This window comes from Danio aesculapii, chromosome 5 (assembly GCF_903798145.1).
Source record: "Danio aesculapii chromosome 5, fDanAes4.1, whole genome shotgun sequence".
NCBI classification, from domain to species: domain Eukaryota; kingdom Metazoa; phylum Chordata; class Actinopteri; order Cypriniformes; family Danionidae; genus Danio; species Danio aesculapii.
The window spans coordinates 31,864,966-31,885,235 of NC_079439.1; the positions used below are offsets into that span (position 1 = coordinate 31,864,966).

General features: G+C 36.7%; 1 protein-coding gene across 2 annotated transcripts in view; it reads right to left on the reverse strand.

Annotated features, from left to right (window-relative positions):
* The window catches only part of c2cd2l (c2cd2 like), a 48,484-nt gene that overhangs the window by 26,214 nt on the left and 2,000 nt on the right, over positions 1-20,270 (reverse strand). For both annotated transcript variants that reach the window (XM_056457926.1, XM_056457925.1), the window contains exon 2: positions 19,539-19,974. In XM_056457926.1, coding sequence (XP_056313901.1) covers positions 19,539-19,913 — 375 coding nt within the window. In that variant the 5' untranslated portion in view covers positions 19,914-19,974. The remainder of the gene's footprint in view (positions 1-19,538; positions 19,975-20,270) is intronic.

A 20,270-nucleotide genomic window follows, 5' to 3' on the forward strand; every position in this document is an offset into this window, starting at 1 on the left:
ATGAAGATCTTTTATCAGTTTGCTTGCATTTTTATTGCAAGCAAATTAGGGCTATTAGGGCTGAATGATTAATCAAAAATGAATCAAAATTATATAAATACATAAATCCAGTTATACTCCTTCAAAGTGCAAATTAATCAATTTCTCGAATGATTATTTCGTCACATCTCTAATAATAACATTTTGAAGCAACAAAAAAGGTTAACTGGACACAATGTCAAAATCAGCAATCTGTCAGTAACACTATTGATAAATACATAAATGGTGTGATTATACTTAATCATACTTGATTACAATAATAATAAATGGATTTGAAGATTTCCAGAATAAGATGATGTCTCTGTTGCTGCAACTAAAAGCTATTACAACTTGATCTTGTTTACAAAGATTTTTCCCCAACACTGGATGCTTAAATATCAGCCACGAATGATTCATTTCTCATGGAGTGGGACACACTGAAAAGAACCACAAAAGCAATTCCATTCAAATGTGCGCCGATGCAGAAGCTGATGGTTTTACATCACAACACGTCTTTCTAATTCTCTCCTCAGCAACAAATCACCACAATACGTGCCATTTGCATTCAGAGACAAATCCTTGTCATTTACATCACACATTTGCATGATCATCTGTGCTCTTCCACAACATCATGCTGTGATCCACATGTTTGACACTGGCTATTATCCACTACAAGCACACGCATCCACTGAAACCAGGGAAGGCCAGCAGAACAATAGCATGCTGTTAAGCTGGAAATTAACCCATTTATTGCATCAAATCTCCAAAACATTGTTGATTTATTACAAGTTAGAATTTTTTTAATGCGATGCACACTGAAAATGAGTATCTAGGGAAAAACTGCATATCCAGCTACAGCGCAGATGAGAAAGCTTGTTCTGTCCTGCGCATCAGCAGTTTGAACAGGTTCCATCAGTGAAATCAGCATACGTAATGAAAAAAAAATACCAGACCCGTCCACCCCCACAGGGCACAGTCAAGCGTTTGAACAAAAATCACTACACATTCCACTTTAGTCCACGTCAATTTGCATTTTCAACACAGGTCAAAATTATAAAAAGAATGCAGAATGCATGTTTGAGATAAATGGCATAAAACAAATAACTGATATGCAGGAAATGGCATGTGCACTGCACGAACTGTGTTCAGGGGTACAACTCCGGTCTGACAGGTCAGACTCACCAATGAGTGTTAGACAATAAATATGTCAAACTTTCAGTTTTAGTCCATATGTATTTTGCTCTGATTGAGAGTTTTCTGAGCTGATGGCACCAAAAAAAAGCATATACCAATGAGCTTTGAAAGATTTATAAGCTGTAGTTAAAATTACATTTCCCTGAGAAGAAAATAAATTGGATTTTTTCTTCTGGAGCCTGAATGTTGCACGTTATAAACATGATAGTCAAAGTATGAACAAGATATAAGTCTATGTCGCATATCCAATTTTACCCCTTAGCCCTTCTCCTTACCCCTACCCCTCGTTTTGCTTGTTCATGTGAAGGGGTATAGGTGTTCCAATTCTCTTTAGCTTGAAGGCGTAGGGCTAAGGGGAAGGGCTAAATAGCCCTTGAAACTGAGATTTTTCAGGACCACACTCTGAACCAAGGGGTACGAAAATTTTCCAAAATACAGCAGCTACAACAGCAGAATGGCTGCACAAGAAAGCAAGGACAAGCACAGATTAATATTTTGTCATTATTATGATTTTTACAACAAACAAGCACATGTTTACATACATTCATTATGCCGTTCATGTTTTACTGTCATGCTTTTAAAAATATCTATTAAAAAAAAACACAAATTTTCGCTATCTATAATCCATAATAATAACTCCTGCAGCCCCACAACATGCTTTCACATCTGACACTCGAATAACCTGTCAGAAAGGTCTAGTGGCTGGGAATTACCTTTTTACAGTGTCTGGTATAATGTTAATATTGTTTTCGTGTGTTTACATAGGTGAATATGGCCACAGTGTAAATGCACAGTACAGTTATAAGCTTATTGCCACAGTATATAGTTATGATAACATGATCGTTGCCTTCAGTGATTTCTTGAAGATAAATACCAACAAAAAAATGCAACTGGAAAAACTACAGCAGTCGCCGTTGTCTATTTCATATGAAGTAAAAGATTGTGATGACAAATGATGAGGTGTTCAGGTTTTGTAGTGGTGTCCTATTTCTATAGGGGTCAAATTTGAAGCCCTTCCCCTTCACACTCTGTTTCAAGATGCGGGGTAGGGGAAGGGGTAAAAAAAATAGAATTGGGATTGGGCCTATATTGCACATGTACATCTGTGCTAGTAGTTTTATTTTTAAAATACATATATTCACATCCATTTGTTCAAATGTTCAAACAACTCCAACGAGAACACCGTCTCAAGTAATTTGAGGTTGATGTAAGGTGTATTTCCTCCACATACTCTCTCAGCCCACTTGTGAATTAAGATGTTGTTTTAACATAGTAATGTGTTGATCTCAGACTGGCTCTTGACAGTTTGTTGATTTGTGTGTGTGTGTCCATGTTTCATACAAAAATGTGTGAGCCTAAATGTGGATGACAGTGTGTGTTTCTAGTCACATTGGTATAGTGTCACTTTTAGTTAGAGCCACTGTGCCTTAAACACCCCTCCGGCCTCTTCAAAAGCACCACAACGACCATTTGAACAAACCAAAAATATCCTTCTTTAGGCACTGTGACACAACATGATGACAAAACTAGGGATCCAAAGATTCCTTCGGGCAATTCTAAATCACTGGGTGCCAACAACTGAGGGCAACGCAATGGCAATGCAATCTCAAAATAAAGAACAATAGAGGGACATCATTAGTTTTGTTTCCATTCACATGTTTTTATGTGGACATTTTGGGTTGTGACATATTTAAAAAGTGCAATAAATTTGCAGAAAAACTTAGGGAATATCATGCAATCCAATAAGACGGATGCATAATTATATAAATAAAAAAAATTTATATGTTGACCAACATTTATTAATTAAATGTGAAACAGAAAATGTAAAGGGACAGTTCACCAAAAATTCTGTCATAATTTATTCTGTCATCTCTTCACTTGTTCCAATCCTGTTTGACCTTCTTTCTTCTGTTAAACACAAATTATAGTATTTTGAAGAAATCGTGTAACCACTGATTTCTATAGTATTTGTTTTTCCTACTATGGAAGTCAATAGTTACAGAGTTTTAGCTTTCTTCAAAATATCTTGTTTTTATTCAACAGAAGAAAGAAACTCATAAAGGTGCGGAACCACTTGAGGGTGAATAAATAGTAAGTCAATTTTAATTTATGGTGAACTACCCCTTTAAGTGGATTTGTCTCAGCATATCTTTTGATTGGACAACTTGCTTTCTTGGAGCGTAAATAGTAGAGCATGATGCTATTGCTAACACTGGCAGAGTTGAGAGTTTGATTAATAAGAAATGCAAAAGCAAGTCACTTTTGATAAATATGACAAAAACAAATGTAACTGTAAAATCTTCCTTAAGCAATGTCATTTGCATTACACTGATATGTATACCTAACTAAACTTGAGTGGTTTCAATTGACTAAAACTACACCAGCATTGCACAACTCTCCTGTCTGCCTGAATTTCGGGAATTTTCCACATCTTTTAAACATTTATGGCATTTGCTCTTTTTTTCTTCATCTATGTCAAGCTGCTTTGACACAATTTACATTGTAAAACTTGCTATAGAAAGAAGAAGCACTGAATTGAAAGTTAAATTGACAACCCAATGGACCAATCTCAAATCAGACCATTTCAAACAGTTTTAGTTGTTTCAAATACTGTCATTGGAATGATTTGTTTAAATTACAATCCCAAATTGTTTCACAACATTGTGCTCACAAATATCAGGTATCTGCTTTCAAAAGCAATAATGTAATACATAGCATGATAGTGTTTGTTATTTCTTGTGACATGCATGTGCTCTGAAGCACAAGTAATGTATTATGTTGGAAAACAGTTACAGTGGGTTCCCTGGTGGCAACTATACTTCAGTTTTTATCATTGAGCATCTGTGCCAGTGTAGCAGTTCTTCAGCTTCAATAAAGGAGGCAGAGAGTTTTGACAGATGCATTTAAATTGTTTACTTGGATGCAATAAACTTTGTCACAAAAATCTTCATTGTCCCAGTTCTTTGTTACATACAAGCATCAATTCTCATCTTTAACGGGTTGGTGATCTCATGGCACATGCTTCGTTGCACCTGTGCTTTATTCACAAATTAATATATATAATTTGCTTAAAACATTTGCTATCACTTTAGAATAAAGTACCAATTAACACAATTGACGACTTGCTTATTACCTGTTTATTATTACGATAGGGGGCATTTATAAGTACCTATAAAGTAAGGACCTAAAGTACCAATACCTAAACACAAATACTACCACACCAACTATTAATAAGCAGCAAATTAGTACTTTATTAAGCTATAAGTCTTAGTTAATGCTTAGTTAATTATTGTGTAATTACCTTAATTAATGTGACCAACCATTTTATTGCTGTACAAATAAGCCATAGTAAAGCAAATTCATTCATCAGAACTGGCAAAAAGCCTGGTTTTACTTTCATTCTGAGTCACAAAATTAGGGTTTATACACAACACTCACTGTCAAACTATTCTAGTAAAAAAAAAAAGTAAAAAGAAAGCGAAAGGGTGACAGAAAAACAGAAATAAACTAGCTTGACCTTGAGATATGTGTGTGTATGTGTGTGTGCAGACATTGTGCTATTCTGTGCACTGCAGGCATGATAATGTGCCATCCTACCATTCCATCATATGCACAGATGCCACACACACACACACACACACACACACACACACACTCAAACACAGACGATGCCGACACACATGCCTGGAGGACTGTGCCATATTGGCAAGAGCTAAACTCTCAGAACATCGACGGTATCAGAAGGCCAGCTGGGAGAGCAAGAGACATGCAAAAACTCAATCTCAGCCACATGATTAATCAGATGCTTATTCAGTATTTCAATTACATTTAAAAATAGTTGCTCTTGAATGCAATGAGAGGCTGCAGATCTGAACTGAATCTGTATTTTTCTTAACGTGGACCATATGTACAGAACCAATGGCAAATGCCCTTTTAAGCGACCATGTGATGACCATTTCAAGACCATGCTCAATGTGCATTCAGCTATAGAAAGCCAATGCACAAACTGGCATGCAACTGCAATAAAATGGGAAATGTTTTTAATTTCTTGCGAATAAGTATTTTATGGTGATCAAGGCTGCATTTATTTGACTGAAAATATAGTTTAAACATTATACTTTTGTTTTTTAAGTGCTTTTCTAAAAATTATACATTCACTCTTGACTGGTGGAATTGACGTGACAGGTCAGTTAACCTTTAGTTAACCTTTCAGTTAACCTTTAAATCTAGAACAAGTTTAGTAACAAAATAAACTGATAACTACACTGTAAACCCAAATAAGTAAGCAGAACTCAAAAAATTTGATGTAACTCGTTGCCTCAAAATTTTTAAGTTCATGAACTTAAAAAATTTAAGTCTTCAAAACTTAATTATTTTGATTACATGCTACTTAGACCTTTTCATTACAGTTAAATTAAAACTTGTTATGAAATCAACTTAAATATTTTAAGTAACAGTAACTTAAAAATTTGCTTACTCATTTTCATGGCATTAAGTTAACATTACTCAAAAAAATAAGTACACAAAGAACCATTTTCAAGTTGAATCAACTCAATATTTATTAGTATTCTTGTCTTTTTGTTTTAAGTACAAGTAACTCAAAACATTTAAAACACAATACTCAAAAATTGAAGCCTCAAAGCTAAATTTGACACTGCAGTGTTAATTTAAAAGGATAAAAAAACCTGAAAAGCAGATTTAAGACCACACCTCTGACATTACAAATTCACAAACCTGCATGAACCTTTACAAAAACATGAACCATTTAAAACTAAATTACCTATTTGGTTATCAAGTACTACCCAACTGTACTTAACAACTCTTAAGGACAAGAGCTGTATTAATGACAAATAACATTAATAAATGCACATTGTGGGGAAAAAATGCAGAAACCTGTTAACCAGTATCTTCACAAAAACAAATTACATTGAACTACTGAGAAACTGCCAGGCCTTAGTCATTTTTACAATAAATGTCTACATTCGCATCAAATCATTTTTGAGACTCTGTAACTTGAATTCAAAAGTGTTGGTCAGTCCCCTGGGATAGTTGAGGTGTAGTGCATAAATCAGTCCAAACATTACCAGGAAGGCATCAGCAAATCTAGAGAGGCTGCCCACAATCTCACTCTCGATGACAAGAGTTTTTCACATGTTGAAAGGGAACTGGACTTGTGTCATTATCTTTGACGACTGTGAGGAGGGCCACTGCAACATCTGAAAGCTCTGGCTCATCAGATAATCATCTCATCAGTGTCCTGTAAAATAAAATAGATGTTAAAGCAAAAACAGTAAACAAAAGTTGCAAGAAATTGATACTATGCTAAAAAAAAAAAGCTTAATTTTGCTTAAAGCGATCTAGTACTAAAATTATTTTACAGTGAGGTCAAAGAAAACAAATCGCACAAACTATTTGGTTAAAAAGACTGAATTAGAGTAAGCATGTATGTATGCATGTATGGCGATGCGATGGCACAGTAGGTAGTGCTGTCGCTTCAGCAAGATGGTCGCTGGTTCGAGCCTCGGCTGGGTCAGTTGGCGTTTCTGTGTTGAGTTTGCATGTTCTCCCTGCATTCGAGTGGGTTTCCTCCTGGTGCTCCGGTTTCCCCCACAGTCCAAACACATGCAGAACAGATGAATTGGGTAACCTAAATTGTCCGTAGTGTAGAAGTGTCAATGAGTGTGTATGGGTGTTTCCTAGAGATGGGTTGCAGCTGGAAGGGCATTCGCTGTGTAAAACATATGCTGGATAAGTTGGCAGTTCATTCTGCTGTGGTGACCACAGATTAATAAAGGGACTAAGCTGAAAAGAAAATGAATGAATGTATATATGTATGTATAAGAACTGTTTAGTGTGGTAATGTGATGTTTTTTTTTTTTTAAATACTCACCATGCAGGTCCTTAAAAACCCAGTGATTTCCTCACGTAGATACACAGGAAGGGCATGAACAACAGTGACACACTTGATGTGCATGTCATGGAACTCCTATAATGATAAAACCAAAACTTTATATAATTAAACTGTAAATGTTAATCAATATAATCAGATATTCAAAACCAGACAAATACAAAAAAAAAAAAGTGTTCAAAATGTTTTAGTGTTCAAAGTTCATTTGAATCATCAAATTTTTCAAATGTTTTCAATCTTTTAATTAAGTTTTAGCCAAAAAATGTTCAACAATATTTTTACCTGTTCATCATGGACTCTTAAGATTTCACTTAAAGAATCTGATGTCTTCCCGGTTCTGGCTGCCTTCTATCTGAAAAGGGTCATCAGGCTAGGAAGATGTCGGTCAAACTCAGAGTAGAACGTGGTTTGTAATCCGTTGGAACTCTGCATACAACTACATCTTAAAACAATGACAGACAGAAAACACAGCCTTATTCATGAAGTGAACCTGGTTAATCTACTACCCCCTCACAGAAAATAGCCCCTGAATGTGGTATATATTATCAAAAAAGCAATAACAGAAAAAAAGTGTTACCCCATTACCTTAGATTCCATCTTAAGTACAGGCCAGATTTCTATGAATAACCTAAAAGAAAAACGAGATTAATGTTAGAAAGTGTATATTTATCCAGTAATGAAACATGTAAAGTCTTTAGCAGTTTTTAATTCATTCAATTAAACTGAAAAGTTATTTTTGTTGATGTAACCTCAAACAAAAAGGGGACGACTATATCATAGACAGTCGACTATATCGACTATATCCTCCGAAGGATGCATTCGAAGTGCGATGCGAGATCGCGGCGCACCGAAGGCTGTTTCATTTTTAAAAAATTCAAACGCAGCCTCAAAATTGCATCCTTCGTTTCCCAGGTAACGAAGTATACAGCCGGTGGATCCTTCGCGGCCTCGAACATCCCAAGATTCATTGCTCGCTGATATTGGCAGGACGTTTTTAAAAGAAAACTCTGGATTAAATGTATGGATTAGGTTTATTTGACTTCGATGTCTAAACTCACGTTAAAAAATGACTGACATGTCTTACTAAAAAGGCACTCACTTTTGAAGTCTACATACTTCGGAGGACGCAGCCTCTGACACAGCTAAAACCTGACGGATTCAGTGTTGCCAGTTTGTGCGGTTTCCCGCACAATTACTTAGACGGTTTTGAATATGACTGTGCGGGTAAAAATGACATAGGCGGGTAAAGAAAATTTGGCCGGTTTTGCCCACCAGCCACCAAATACCACGCCCCGTTCCTCAACTTTAGAGCCGCTTATGATAGCCTCCAGATTTCTGGGCGGTTGAATTTCGGCGGGTTTTGGATAGTTTTTGGGCTGGAATCAGTCAGTTAAATCTGGCAACACTTGATGTTTATTTTTAAATCGCAGGTCAAGCGTGGCAGTTACAATATACGCACCTAAAGTCGTGCAAGCGGAAATATAGACTAGGATTCGTTCAAAAATTATATAGAAGTTAGCTAATATGTAACATATCCTTCGCCGTTTGTTTATATCAGGCCAATTTCATCGGTTATTCATCACGAGACATCCATTACATTTGAATATAAATATAGTAACTGGTAAACGCTATTTAAAGTTTTGTCTAGATGAAACTGTTCACTAAATAAGACCATGTTTATAATGTATGTAACACTTACCGTGACACCAGAGGTGCTGATAACTGCCGAGTGCCGAAAGCTTGAAGCTGAAATCTCCTCACTCACTGCAGTATTTTGTGGCGGCAAAAGTAAAGCATTGCCATGAGCATTGCGCGTTCCTACAATGTCGCAAAAGTCTCACGCTAACCTTGGAGCACGTGAGCCTCGTAAGCCAATAAAATGTCACAGAAAGGTCAGCGGCATATTTTACTGTCTGTAACAAAGGCGTATTCTATTTATGATACTGTGTATATATAATAGATATAAAATATATATTAGAATATTATACTTTGGACTCTCATTAAACCAGCTGTTCTGGCTAGAATGTTTGTGTATTTAAAATTGTACCTGCATATTTTTCTTACAAAATGATTTTTAAAGCTGAATTCATGAATACCCAAGCTTCATTAGGAAGATGAAGTTTTTTATTTTCATTTTAGCCTATTTATATGTATATAATTTAATTTAAAAAAATGACAAAACAATTGCTTCACCACACACACACAGGTTGATGTCATATGCAGACAGCATGTTGAAACTACAAAAAAAGTCTTATTTTATATCTTTCTCTTTGTGATTTGTATCGTGCAGCACATTGGTCAACCTTTGGTTGCGTTTATTAGTGCTATATAAATACAATTGATGTTGACATTAACAAGTAAAGTTAAATGATACTCCTAAGTGGCACTTACTTAATGAGCAAGTTGTTCCAGTTAATCAAAAATAATAAGTTTAATTCACTCAAAACCTATAAAAAAGTCACACAAACTCAAACTATTTGAGTTAGTAGAACTGTATTAGAATATTGAGTTTATACTACTCAATCAATTTAATTATTTTGAGCATTTGGGTTTACAGTGTAGGGCTGTGCGATTAATCAAAATCGAATCGCATTCGCAATTTGAAACGTTGCGATTAGTTAATTGCAAGAGGCTGCAATATGAAATGTATATATATATTGTTTAATTTCCTCTGCCCAGAGCAAATGCGTGTCTGACAGTCTTACTAGCCAATTGATTGAGCACACTTTCGTTCTGCCCAATTAGAATTACGCAACCGAACTGCACCCACAATAAAAAAGAAAACAAATAGCAAAGCGCTTACAAGTGGGATTATGGCGTCTGCTGCTTCAAAAGCATTAATAGATGAATTAACATCAAAGAAAAACAGCATTTGTAATATGGAAATATTTTGGTTTTAAAGTCACAGACACCGAACAAAAACAGGGTGTCTTACAGATTATTGAGCTTAAGCTTAAGTTTAACTACAAATCAAATCGTAAATCAAATCGTAATATCTGTCAAAAAAAAAAAAGCAATTAGATATTTTCCCAAATCAAGTAAGTAATAATTCTGACTTTAACTGTGTGTACATATAAATATACACACATTTAGTCAGAAATATTAGCCCCCTTTGAATTTTTTTTTCCTTTTTTAATACTTCCCAATATTAAAAAAAAGTTTAATACTTTTAATATTTTCCAAATCATGTTTAACAGAGCAAGGAAATTTTCACAGTATGTCTGATAATATTTCTTCTTCTGGAAAAAGTCTTGTTTGTTTTATTTCAGCTAGAACAAAAGCAGTTTTTAATTTTTTAAAGACCATTTCAAGGGCTAATAATTCTGACTTCAACTGTATGTTAGATTAAATCAAAGAGCTATTTGCTTTTCCACCATGTTTATTAGCAAGTAGTGCACTTAAGTGTGCGGGTGTGTGTATGTGTGTGTACACAATCTCAAAGGACGTCCTTCTATTGTTATTGTCACATATAACCAGCTGTGCAGATCCCCCCCTCAGCCAAATCCCTGGATTACTACAGGGAGTTTATGTGTGTGAGTCTGTTGGGTGAGAAAGAAAGAGGAAGCAAAGAACGAGTAAAGGATAAAGCCTCTTAGCAGTTCTTCACGCACATCACAGTAATGTAGCCTGAAAATGACCAAATATGACCAGAACTGCAGAGCAAAGAACGCTGAAAAATGCTTTATTCCAACTACAGCCAAGTAGCCAAACGAGTGAGTCAATGTTTCTCTGGGGCACTGTTAGAGTAATAACCATCCACCTTTTACTAGTTTTTAGGCTATTTATGTAGATTCATATAGAAATATACACCTGAGGTAAGTTCACAGACACAAGTTAATCTGGATTCACACACTGTGAAGACCCAACGCTGCTTGGTTTGATCACATCCTTTATTCATCATCTTCCCAATAATCCTTCCCTTGTAGAAACACCAATGCCACTCTCACACTCGCAGTATAACTGATAATCAGATTAAAATCCCACCGTGTGTAAAACTGTGAGAAGGAGATTAATCAGTGGTCAGTGGCTGGTTAATCATCCAAGTAGGAAATTATCTTGAGACCTCTGTGCTAACAATTATAATTAAAAGTTGCTTCCAACTTGATTACATAAACCATTTCTCATTGGTAAAATACAAAACATACACAATCGATCTGTCTAAAAATTTTTTATATTGGCTTGAAACTTTAAGACTATTTAAAAAAGTATGTTCTATATACTATGAGATAAAACCAATGGGTTCAACACATTTATGTTATTGTGACCAAGTGAGCTCTTATAGGTAAATAAGGTGGATAATCTCCATGTTGTCACTGTCATATAGCTACTGCGTCATTTTAGTCACTTCAATGCCATTCAGAAACCTTTAGTGCCTTATTGGAATGGTGAAAAGTCCACCGTGTGCAAACTTCAGAATTTCCACAACAGTATTAGGTCACTAGCTCAGCAATGGAGAGAAGGTGATGTTTAGCAGCTGTTTGAACACATTTACAGACTAATATATACAAGAATATACAAGACATGTCACTCATTTAGTTTTGAATGGGGAAAAGTGTAACGTCAATACGGCGAATGAAGCCCTGCCTACTAGTACAGGAGACAATCATTGATTGTTATAGACTGACATTTCTCCGGGGGGAAGCTCGGACCAGATGCGTGCCTTTACGACAGTTTTGTGGTCAACAAACGCACTGGAATCTCAGCAAATACTTGCTTCACATACATAGGAAATATATCCTAATACAGTTTTTAAATGAACCAAGTGCACTTGAAAATAAAAGTTTTTTGGTTTTGTAATCTGTATGAAATGAACGCGAGGTACAGTCTGTCACAGGGGTTTTCAAGAAAAGAAAACCCACCAAGATTGACATGTTTGGATTATTATTATTATTATTATTTTATTATTATTATTATTATTTTTATTATTATGTGTATATGTCTGTCAAACAAGCACCCAGCACCCAGAGTTTTCACTTTTGCTCTGCTTCAAAACGCGTTTACAGAATCCGTTTGGGAAACAGCTTCTATATATCACTATGGACAAGTGTGACAGTCATGAACTGCTACATGAACTGACTGTTTTGAGGATTGCATAGGTGCTCTGCCACCCTTCATAGAGAGATTAAAAATAGGAGAGAAATACGGGAAAATACCTTTACGGGATGATAGCGGGATAGAATTGTAAAATATGGGAGAATCCTGGAAAAAACAAGAGAGTTGACAGGTATGAGAGTCGCTGTCGTTTCTACAGGAGATTCCATCAAGCCAAGTTTTGAATTACTCCAGAAGATCAGTGCGATCCAACAAAGCCTTATCCAGAGAATGATAATGTGTAACACAGCCATAAATTAGGTTAGTATTGTGATCTCGTTTCTTTCAAGCGCATTACACATGCGCATTAGCTTGAGCAACCTGAAAATATGCAGATTTTGTTTGATTCGTTGTTTGATTCGTTTAGAACAAAACTTATGAGACAGATGTTGTTTAATTGTGTTGGTGGTTCCAAATATGTAATGTAATCGTAAGCTTGGCAAACAGTTTTGGAGAATTTTGGAGAATTTGATGTTTCCCCATTTAGACAGAACGCCCGAGCATACTGTCCGAGAGATGTTTCAAAAATGGCTGCCGATTAAAATGACTTGCCTTAAAGGGACTTTGAAACATTCACCAACATGTGTGTTCGCACTATTAGAGCAGTCTGGTCAAATGCATTTTTGACTACCTCAGAATTCAATCAAAAGTTGACAAGATCAAAACTTTTCACACCCTGTTCGAACATGCACTTAGTGTTCTCCATTTGTGACTGGACTGATCAAAACTGATCTTACCAGTTGCGAACAGGCCCTAGAAGTCATAAAGTATCATTAAATCAAATACAGGAAACACAAACGTAATATTACAAATTTAACTCATAATACTTATGATATACTTATAATATTTTAATGTATTTTTTATTTATTTAGAGTTTACAAGTTCCAAGAGCTGATACATGTTTTACAAAATTAGGTTTGTCTTTGTTACCTTACATATTGTAGGCTTAAAGATTAAAGATACATTAAAGATCATGCCTAAAGACACATATATGCTGCATGTGGTAATTAATTATTAACTGATTATTATTCAAAAATGATTGAATCAAAAGGGCACATGATGTTTAAGATAGAAATATAGAACGAGAAACGATAATGACTCTCTTGCCCTTGACTGTCTAACCTGAGAGGTGGTCACCATGGCCAAGGCTGGTGTTTGTTTTCATGTTGCCGTGTCAACAGATGGCTTCAGTGCTTCAGAGGGGCTGAGCAAAAGTTACTCAAGCTCTTTTGCTTTCAGTCTGATCTCACGTATACATACACACACACACACACACACACACACACAGAAACAAAAAACAACTAATAAGCACTGGAGCAACCCTTCTGGCAGGTTTTTCAGGTCAGAAGAACTTGATATGAGTGGTTTGGGATGTCAATGAGTTTGGCACAGCGAAAGAGCAAATATACAGTCTACTTAGAGACACGATTCTAGATCAAAGCTTCCTAAATGGGAACTTTTCCCCAAAGCCCAATCTAACATAGGAAGATTTAACTAGCTCACAGAGGTCACCTCTAAGGGAGAATCACATGACTAACATTTCACGGCACTATAAATTCTCACAGAAAATCCAGTTATTGCATGTTCAATTGACAGGCCATGTTGAACACTGACACCTACATCCCTTTACTTGTTAATGAAGATCATCCAAAAGGTCTTATATCCTAAGCATTTTCATTCCTTTATGCCACTCTTCATTGGCGCAAGTTAATTGTCTTCCCTCTGTTAGCCAACCCTCCCTCTTCCTACATTATTATTATCACAGATGGTGGAACTATCAAAAGAACAGAAAAAACGCTAATGGTTTTCTTTCATTAAAAAATCATTAAAAAGGATGAAGAACAAACAAAACTTGACTGTCTTTTTAATTCAGCTTAACTTTGAAACTCTTCGGTACGCTCCACTGCTTTGTGTAATTGAAACTAAATTCATAGGAGAAGAACTGAATTCAACAGTGTGCTACTCTGTGAAGGGATTTATGACATGAATAGCCCTTGAAACACATGCAGCAGAGGGTTTGGAAAGCCATTTGGCTAATATTCTGTATTAAAAGGCACAGGGTTTAAGGTGCAATCTAATTTCAGCCAACTCTTAAATCAATTTGACTGAAAAACTTAATCCAAAAGTTGTATATTTGGCCCCATTTTCATGGTACCAAGATGGATTTTCCTCAATATGATCACAAGTGTATGACACTAAATACAGTGTTAAAATGTTTTGAGCTTCAGAGTACTTCAGAATAAGCCTAAACTACATTTGATAAGACTATTTTTATAGTGTGAATGTCTCATGTGCTCCCATACATTCAAGCAGCCACAAAACCACCTACTTTCTGTGTGCTTCATGTGATATTTAATGTGTTAAAAATGCACCAAAACAAGATATTCATACTTCCCCATGTTGTTACAAAACACATGGGCTATGATCTGCAACCATTGTATTGACTTGCTTTCCACTCATTTATTAGTAACATGGCTTTGTTCATTCAACAGTACTCGTTCATCATACTGAGCATTCCTGCTAGTGATTTGGAGAGTGATGAAATTAGAGTGATGGGTCATATTTTAATACCAAGCGAATGCATATTAATACCAACTAGAAACAGGGACTTTATCGGGGAATACTTCACCCTTACTCTGATTTACTAATCATGAGGATTTCCTAATGAAATGACTGGATTGTGCCTGTGAAAGTTCACTGAGCAACAGTATATGTGACTGACTGTCATTATTTTATTATGTTGTCTGGCAAATACTGAGAAGAATCGGATGACAAAAACGCTACACTCCTTGTTTTAATTAGCTTGAATCACACAACACATGTTCTACCAATACAACCTGTATGTTTACATGCAGCACTGAAACTATTATCCCACTAATATAACCTGTAGGTTTACAAACACTCATAAAACTAACATATCATGATTGTCTATACTGATAAGCAGGGCCAGGCAGAATCTGCTGACATTTTTTGCTATTTCTGCAGAGAATTTCGTAAAAAAATCTGTGGATTTATGCGGAATTATTTTAGGAGTATTATAACTAAAAACTGAATATATGAAATAATAAATAACACATTTTTACAGTTATTTAATGTTTACAATGCAAATGCAATTAGATCCACTTACTTGGTAAACAAAGCAAGTCTCCCATAAAATATATCTACTAAAACAAAGAAAATACTACTTCACAAACTGTATAATAAATTAATCATATGAACATTTTAACATTACTATTATATACCAATAATATTAGTGAAATTGATTTAAAAACTGAATAAATATAAATTTACACACATTTACACAAGTAAATAAATAGACTCAATGATTCCGTGTGGGTCTACTGATGGGTGTAGCTTCTATCAGATTATCGCAATACCTCACAGAGAGCATTAATAAATCAAGAATGGTTCTCAATATATCAATGATTCTCAGGAACAGAACCATTGTCAAAATCTTTTTAAATTGATGTAAATTTACTACTACTACTACTACTACTACTACTACTACTAATTACCTCTCAGAAAGAGTAACATCAATCTCTTTGACTCATTCCCATACGGGGATTCTTGGAGATAAGGATGCTTATTAGCAAAAATCTTTACTTCAGGACCCCTTGATTCACTGCATATGGAGTCTGCAGAATCGTTGCGCTTCACAACGCTAAGTTGCTTTTTGGACCAGCTGACCACATTACAATCAGTGCTGCAGTTATGGCATGCAGCCAAGACAGGCACTTAAATTAAACAGCGAGCTAATAACTGGCTATTTATTAGCCTCAATCTCCTGTCCTTTCACAGAGAAACCCACTATGAAGAAATTTAAGATAAAGTACAGCAATTGCATAACTGCTTTCTGTAGCCTTCCCTCCCCCTACTTTGACAACCTGAGAAAATAACTAGGTTGCTGAACTGGCACAACTATCGGCTGGAGACCTCGGTAAGGAAATAAGATGGAAGGATTTTCTCTTTTTTTCCAATCTTTCTATATAGCCCAGGTGCTGAAGCAAAGTTCACTGTATTAAAGTTTAAATCCCTTAAAGGCTTACATTGCTGTAAAACCCGACCGGATGCGCCTGTTGGGTGATAAATGCCATTTCTGCATTCTTCCCATATCTCAAAGTAAATATGCAGATATCCATCGTCTACAAGTCTTTTGATGAACTGATCTTCAGAGATTCCAATTAAAAGAAACTGGGCTTCACAGAGGAACTCGCCTAGAAAATGAACGGATGGACATCATGGTCTTTTTTTTAAGCACCTACTGGGCAGACTGGGCTTTGATATAGACACAGATCAAATACAGTTAGAGTTAAATATAGGAGGGAAGACCTTTACACAACTCACCAGCCCGCAAACACACTCTTAACCCAGACGAATGGTTACAGAGGAAACCAGTTGTTAAAGAGACCTTTAAGCCAGACATGTGATCATATTTACACCATCATTCTGAAGTTTGAGTTGGTAAGAATTTTAAAATGTTTGTTAAAGAAGTATTGCGAGTCATTAGAACTTCTGCAGCTCAAGAAACACTTATCATTATCAGTGTTCGAAAAAGCTGTTTCTTTTTTTTTTTTAACAGTTTTAGAAACCTTACAGAGCCACATTTTGGTTTTGGGGTCTCCAACCACAAGCTGATATGCATGCAAGGTCAAAACACTTTCATTGTCTTATAATATGCATTTATTTTTACCTAGTTATACCAACGACTTCCATATGATTTGTTCAGTGATTCATCTTCTCCCAAACCCCTTTTTAGTGCGAAGCTAATCTGCGCTGATTGGTCCAATGACTCAGTCTGCTGTGATAGGTCGACTGGGTTCAGCGCGAGACAGAGAGAAACGCCCACTCCGGTTATGAAGTAGCACTGAGTATCAGTGTTTCCTCTAGGATTTTTTCCAGCTGTGGCGGCAGGCCTTTTTTTTTTACACAGATCTACCAACTACCTATGGTGTTGTTCCAATAACAAATGTCGTGAGCGCAGTATTGCAAGTCGAGATCGCATTCATGTAATACACTATAAATGCACCATATAAATACACATTACATTACGTTGATTTCCTCTGTTCGTGCACAAAACTTCTTGCACGTCCTCAAATATACGCTACTCAAGTGCAGATATTCTTGTGCGCTCTCAAATAAACACTGCTGAAGTGCGATTTAGTGCGTCTCCATATGTATGAGATTTGCTAGGAATATTTATGAATGTCTCTAATAGACCTACAGAGCGGCATTAATGCGTCCTGAAGTAAAGTGAAACGGCTTTAAACTCCAGCAAGATGAAGTCATAATATGCAGAATTCTAGATCTTTGTCTATAAAGTATAATTATGGAAACTGTTCATCATAACTGAAAGCTACGTCGTGTTTGCTGGCCTCACGCACCTGTCAGTCCAACGCAGTCAGTCAGCACGTAACCTTTAAGGGTTAAACAAATAGCGCACAGCACCACTACGGTTACAGAGAAGTTCGCGCTGTTATAATTCACTTACCTTTTAATACGTTTTGGTGCTAATATAATCCGCTATTAAAAAAGACTGAATGTTTTAAATGAGAAGCTGTAATGTAGCCGTGGCGGAATGAATTTTGGTGTGGCGCCCCGCCACGGAGGAATGAATGTAGCAGAAACCATGGAGTATGTGTGAGCCCAATGCAGGAATGCAAAAAAGCAATGCAGTTAAAGACCAGCATATTACTCTACTCTTAACTCAAACCCCAAGTAATAACAACGACACACATTCAGTATTAATCCACACAGTGGCAAAAGTTGAACTATTTTGAAAACTGACTACGCTGCACGTGTGAGAAACAGCTGATGGTGGCCATAGCAAAGGCAAACGGCAGAGGATCGCGAGTTCTGAAACACATTTAAATCGATAAAGGAAGAAGCACGTGTCGCGTTTTCAACATGGTTTTGAATGCAATATGTGAACAGCCCCATAAAAATTTTACCTTAGAGATACAGCACAAGCACTGATCTATAATAGATAAGTGATTACAAGCCGTGCTGAGTGATTGCAAGTTACAAAACACAATTAAACACATATTTTGCAAACTAGAAAGAAACTGGTCCATATGGACTGTAACAGTTACTGACAAAGTCCCTGTCAAATTCTGACAAAGTCCCATACATAACAGTCTCTGCTACTTCTTCCTTTAATAGCAAACGGTCGACGAGTCATGCGTTGCAGCATAGATTACTGTATCAATCATCAGAAAAATGGCAGAAATAAACACAGCTCTAGGCTGGCTATACTGTGGTATTGTTGTAAAAATTTACTTTAACACTTTATTTCCCACAACCGAATCTCCATCTGTCAGTGATCGTCATCTTTGTGTCATGATCAGTCCCAAGATCCCCCATGCTCCGCTAGTGTTTGAATGGAAAGGCGAGTTCATGTTTTACCGGATCCGGCACTTTATATTTGGTGATGTACCGTATTGATGTCGACGCATTAAAGCAAATGATCTTAACCCAACACGATTTATATATTAGACTCTGAGTCGACTATTTCGTTAAAGAATTAATCATTTTAAACACGGCGCACTTTCAAATTTAAACCTCAGCTGGATGTTTTCATTCACTTAGTGGTGTTACACATTGCATAGAAGGTCATTTTCAAAAACCCATAATAGGGGCTCTTTAAAAAAAATGTAAGACTCTCACTCCTTTAAGTTAATTAATTTTAAATTCAGGGTCTAATTTCTTCATCCCTTGGATAGAGAGAAGCATTTTAATTTCACCATTTCAAATGTGTAAGTAATATGACAAAAGTGGGACATTTAAAGGGAATATCATCTGAAATCTGAAACTAATCTGTCATTTAAACAAGTTTCATGTGTGAAAGTGGCTTGCAACACTTAAAAATAAAATGACATCTTATGCATGTTGGGAATAACCCTGTCACATATTCAGCAAAATATCTATGCTTAGGACAGTCATTAAAAATATTCTTATTTACACTGATTAGTCAAGAAAAATAAGTGCCAATTTAGCTCCATAAAAAAAGCCCCAGAGGAGAGGATGGACGGAGCCCTGTCATGTGTAATACTCACTGCCGAGCAGATTTCTGGGAGGAGAGAAAAGTGTGTGTGGTTGTTACACAAGAACCTGCATCCCCTGACACTCTGACACCCACACATTCGCTAACAAGTAGCTAGGCCATGATATTATGCCCACACACACATACAGCCTAAAAATACTCTTACACATGTATAAACATGCATGGAACAATGAAAGCACATGCGGATATATACACAAAACCGCCCACATATGCTGCTGCATCATATGGTCTCAATATAAATTTAATTCCACTCAAGATCCAACTCACCCCTTGTCTGCAGGCTTGTTCGTTGAGTGCCCGCACCCATGCTCTCTGCCAGTGCTCCCTGAATGACCTGAAGGCAAAGAGCGAGGACAAAAGGCCCTTGACGCCGGCTTCAGTGTCACTTCCTGCCCCATCTCGTCCCAGCCTCAGCCTCAGGAGAGATCCCCACACACCTCCCGTCAGTGTTTGATGGGTGAGACTCAAGGGCAGCTGCCACGGAGTCTCCCTCTTGCCCTGCAGTTTGCTGCACCATCTAGGCCGAACTAACGCCAGTGAGAACTGAACGAGCCAGGCTAGTACCACCAGCAGTGAGGCACAGAAAAGTGCCACCTGAACCAGCCAGCTCACGTCCTGGAAAGTCGTCATCTCCCTAGGCATTGATCACTTGAGTCCCATTTTTACGAAGGGGTGAAAATATTGACTCATGAAGGTTGGAACTCTGGGGGGGAAAATGGAGAGAAAGAGAGAGTAAGTAGACTGGAAAAGGACCAGATGCAGGGATATGCATCCATGTGGCACCAACATTGCAATACTGACATCTTAAAGGGACAGTTCACTAAAGAATTATTATTCTGTCATAATGAACTCACAGAGTCAACTAAGGTACGAGCTTGCACCTATTCAAACACATTTAGGTGACAAGATGTAAGGATTCTTACTATCATGAAACCTTCAGTGCGAAGAGGCTGAAATAATTTTGCAAATACTGTTCATGGTCTTGCACAGGCTAATCGT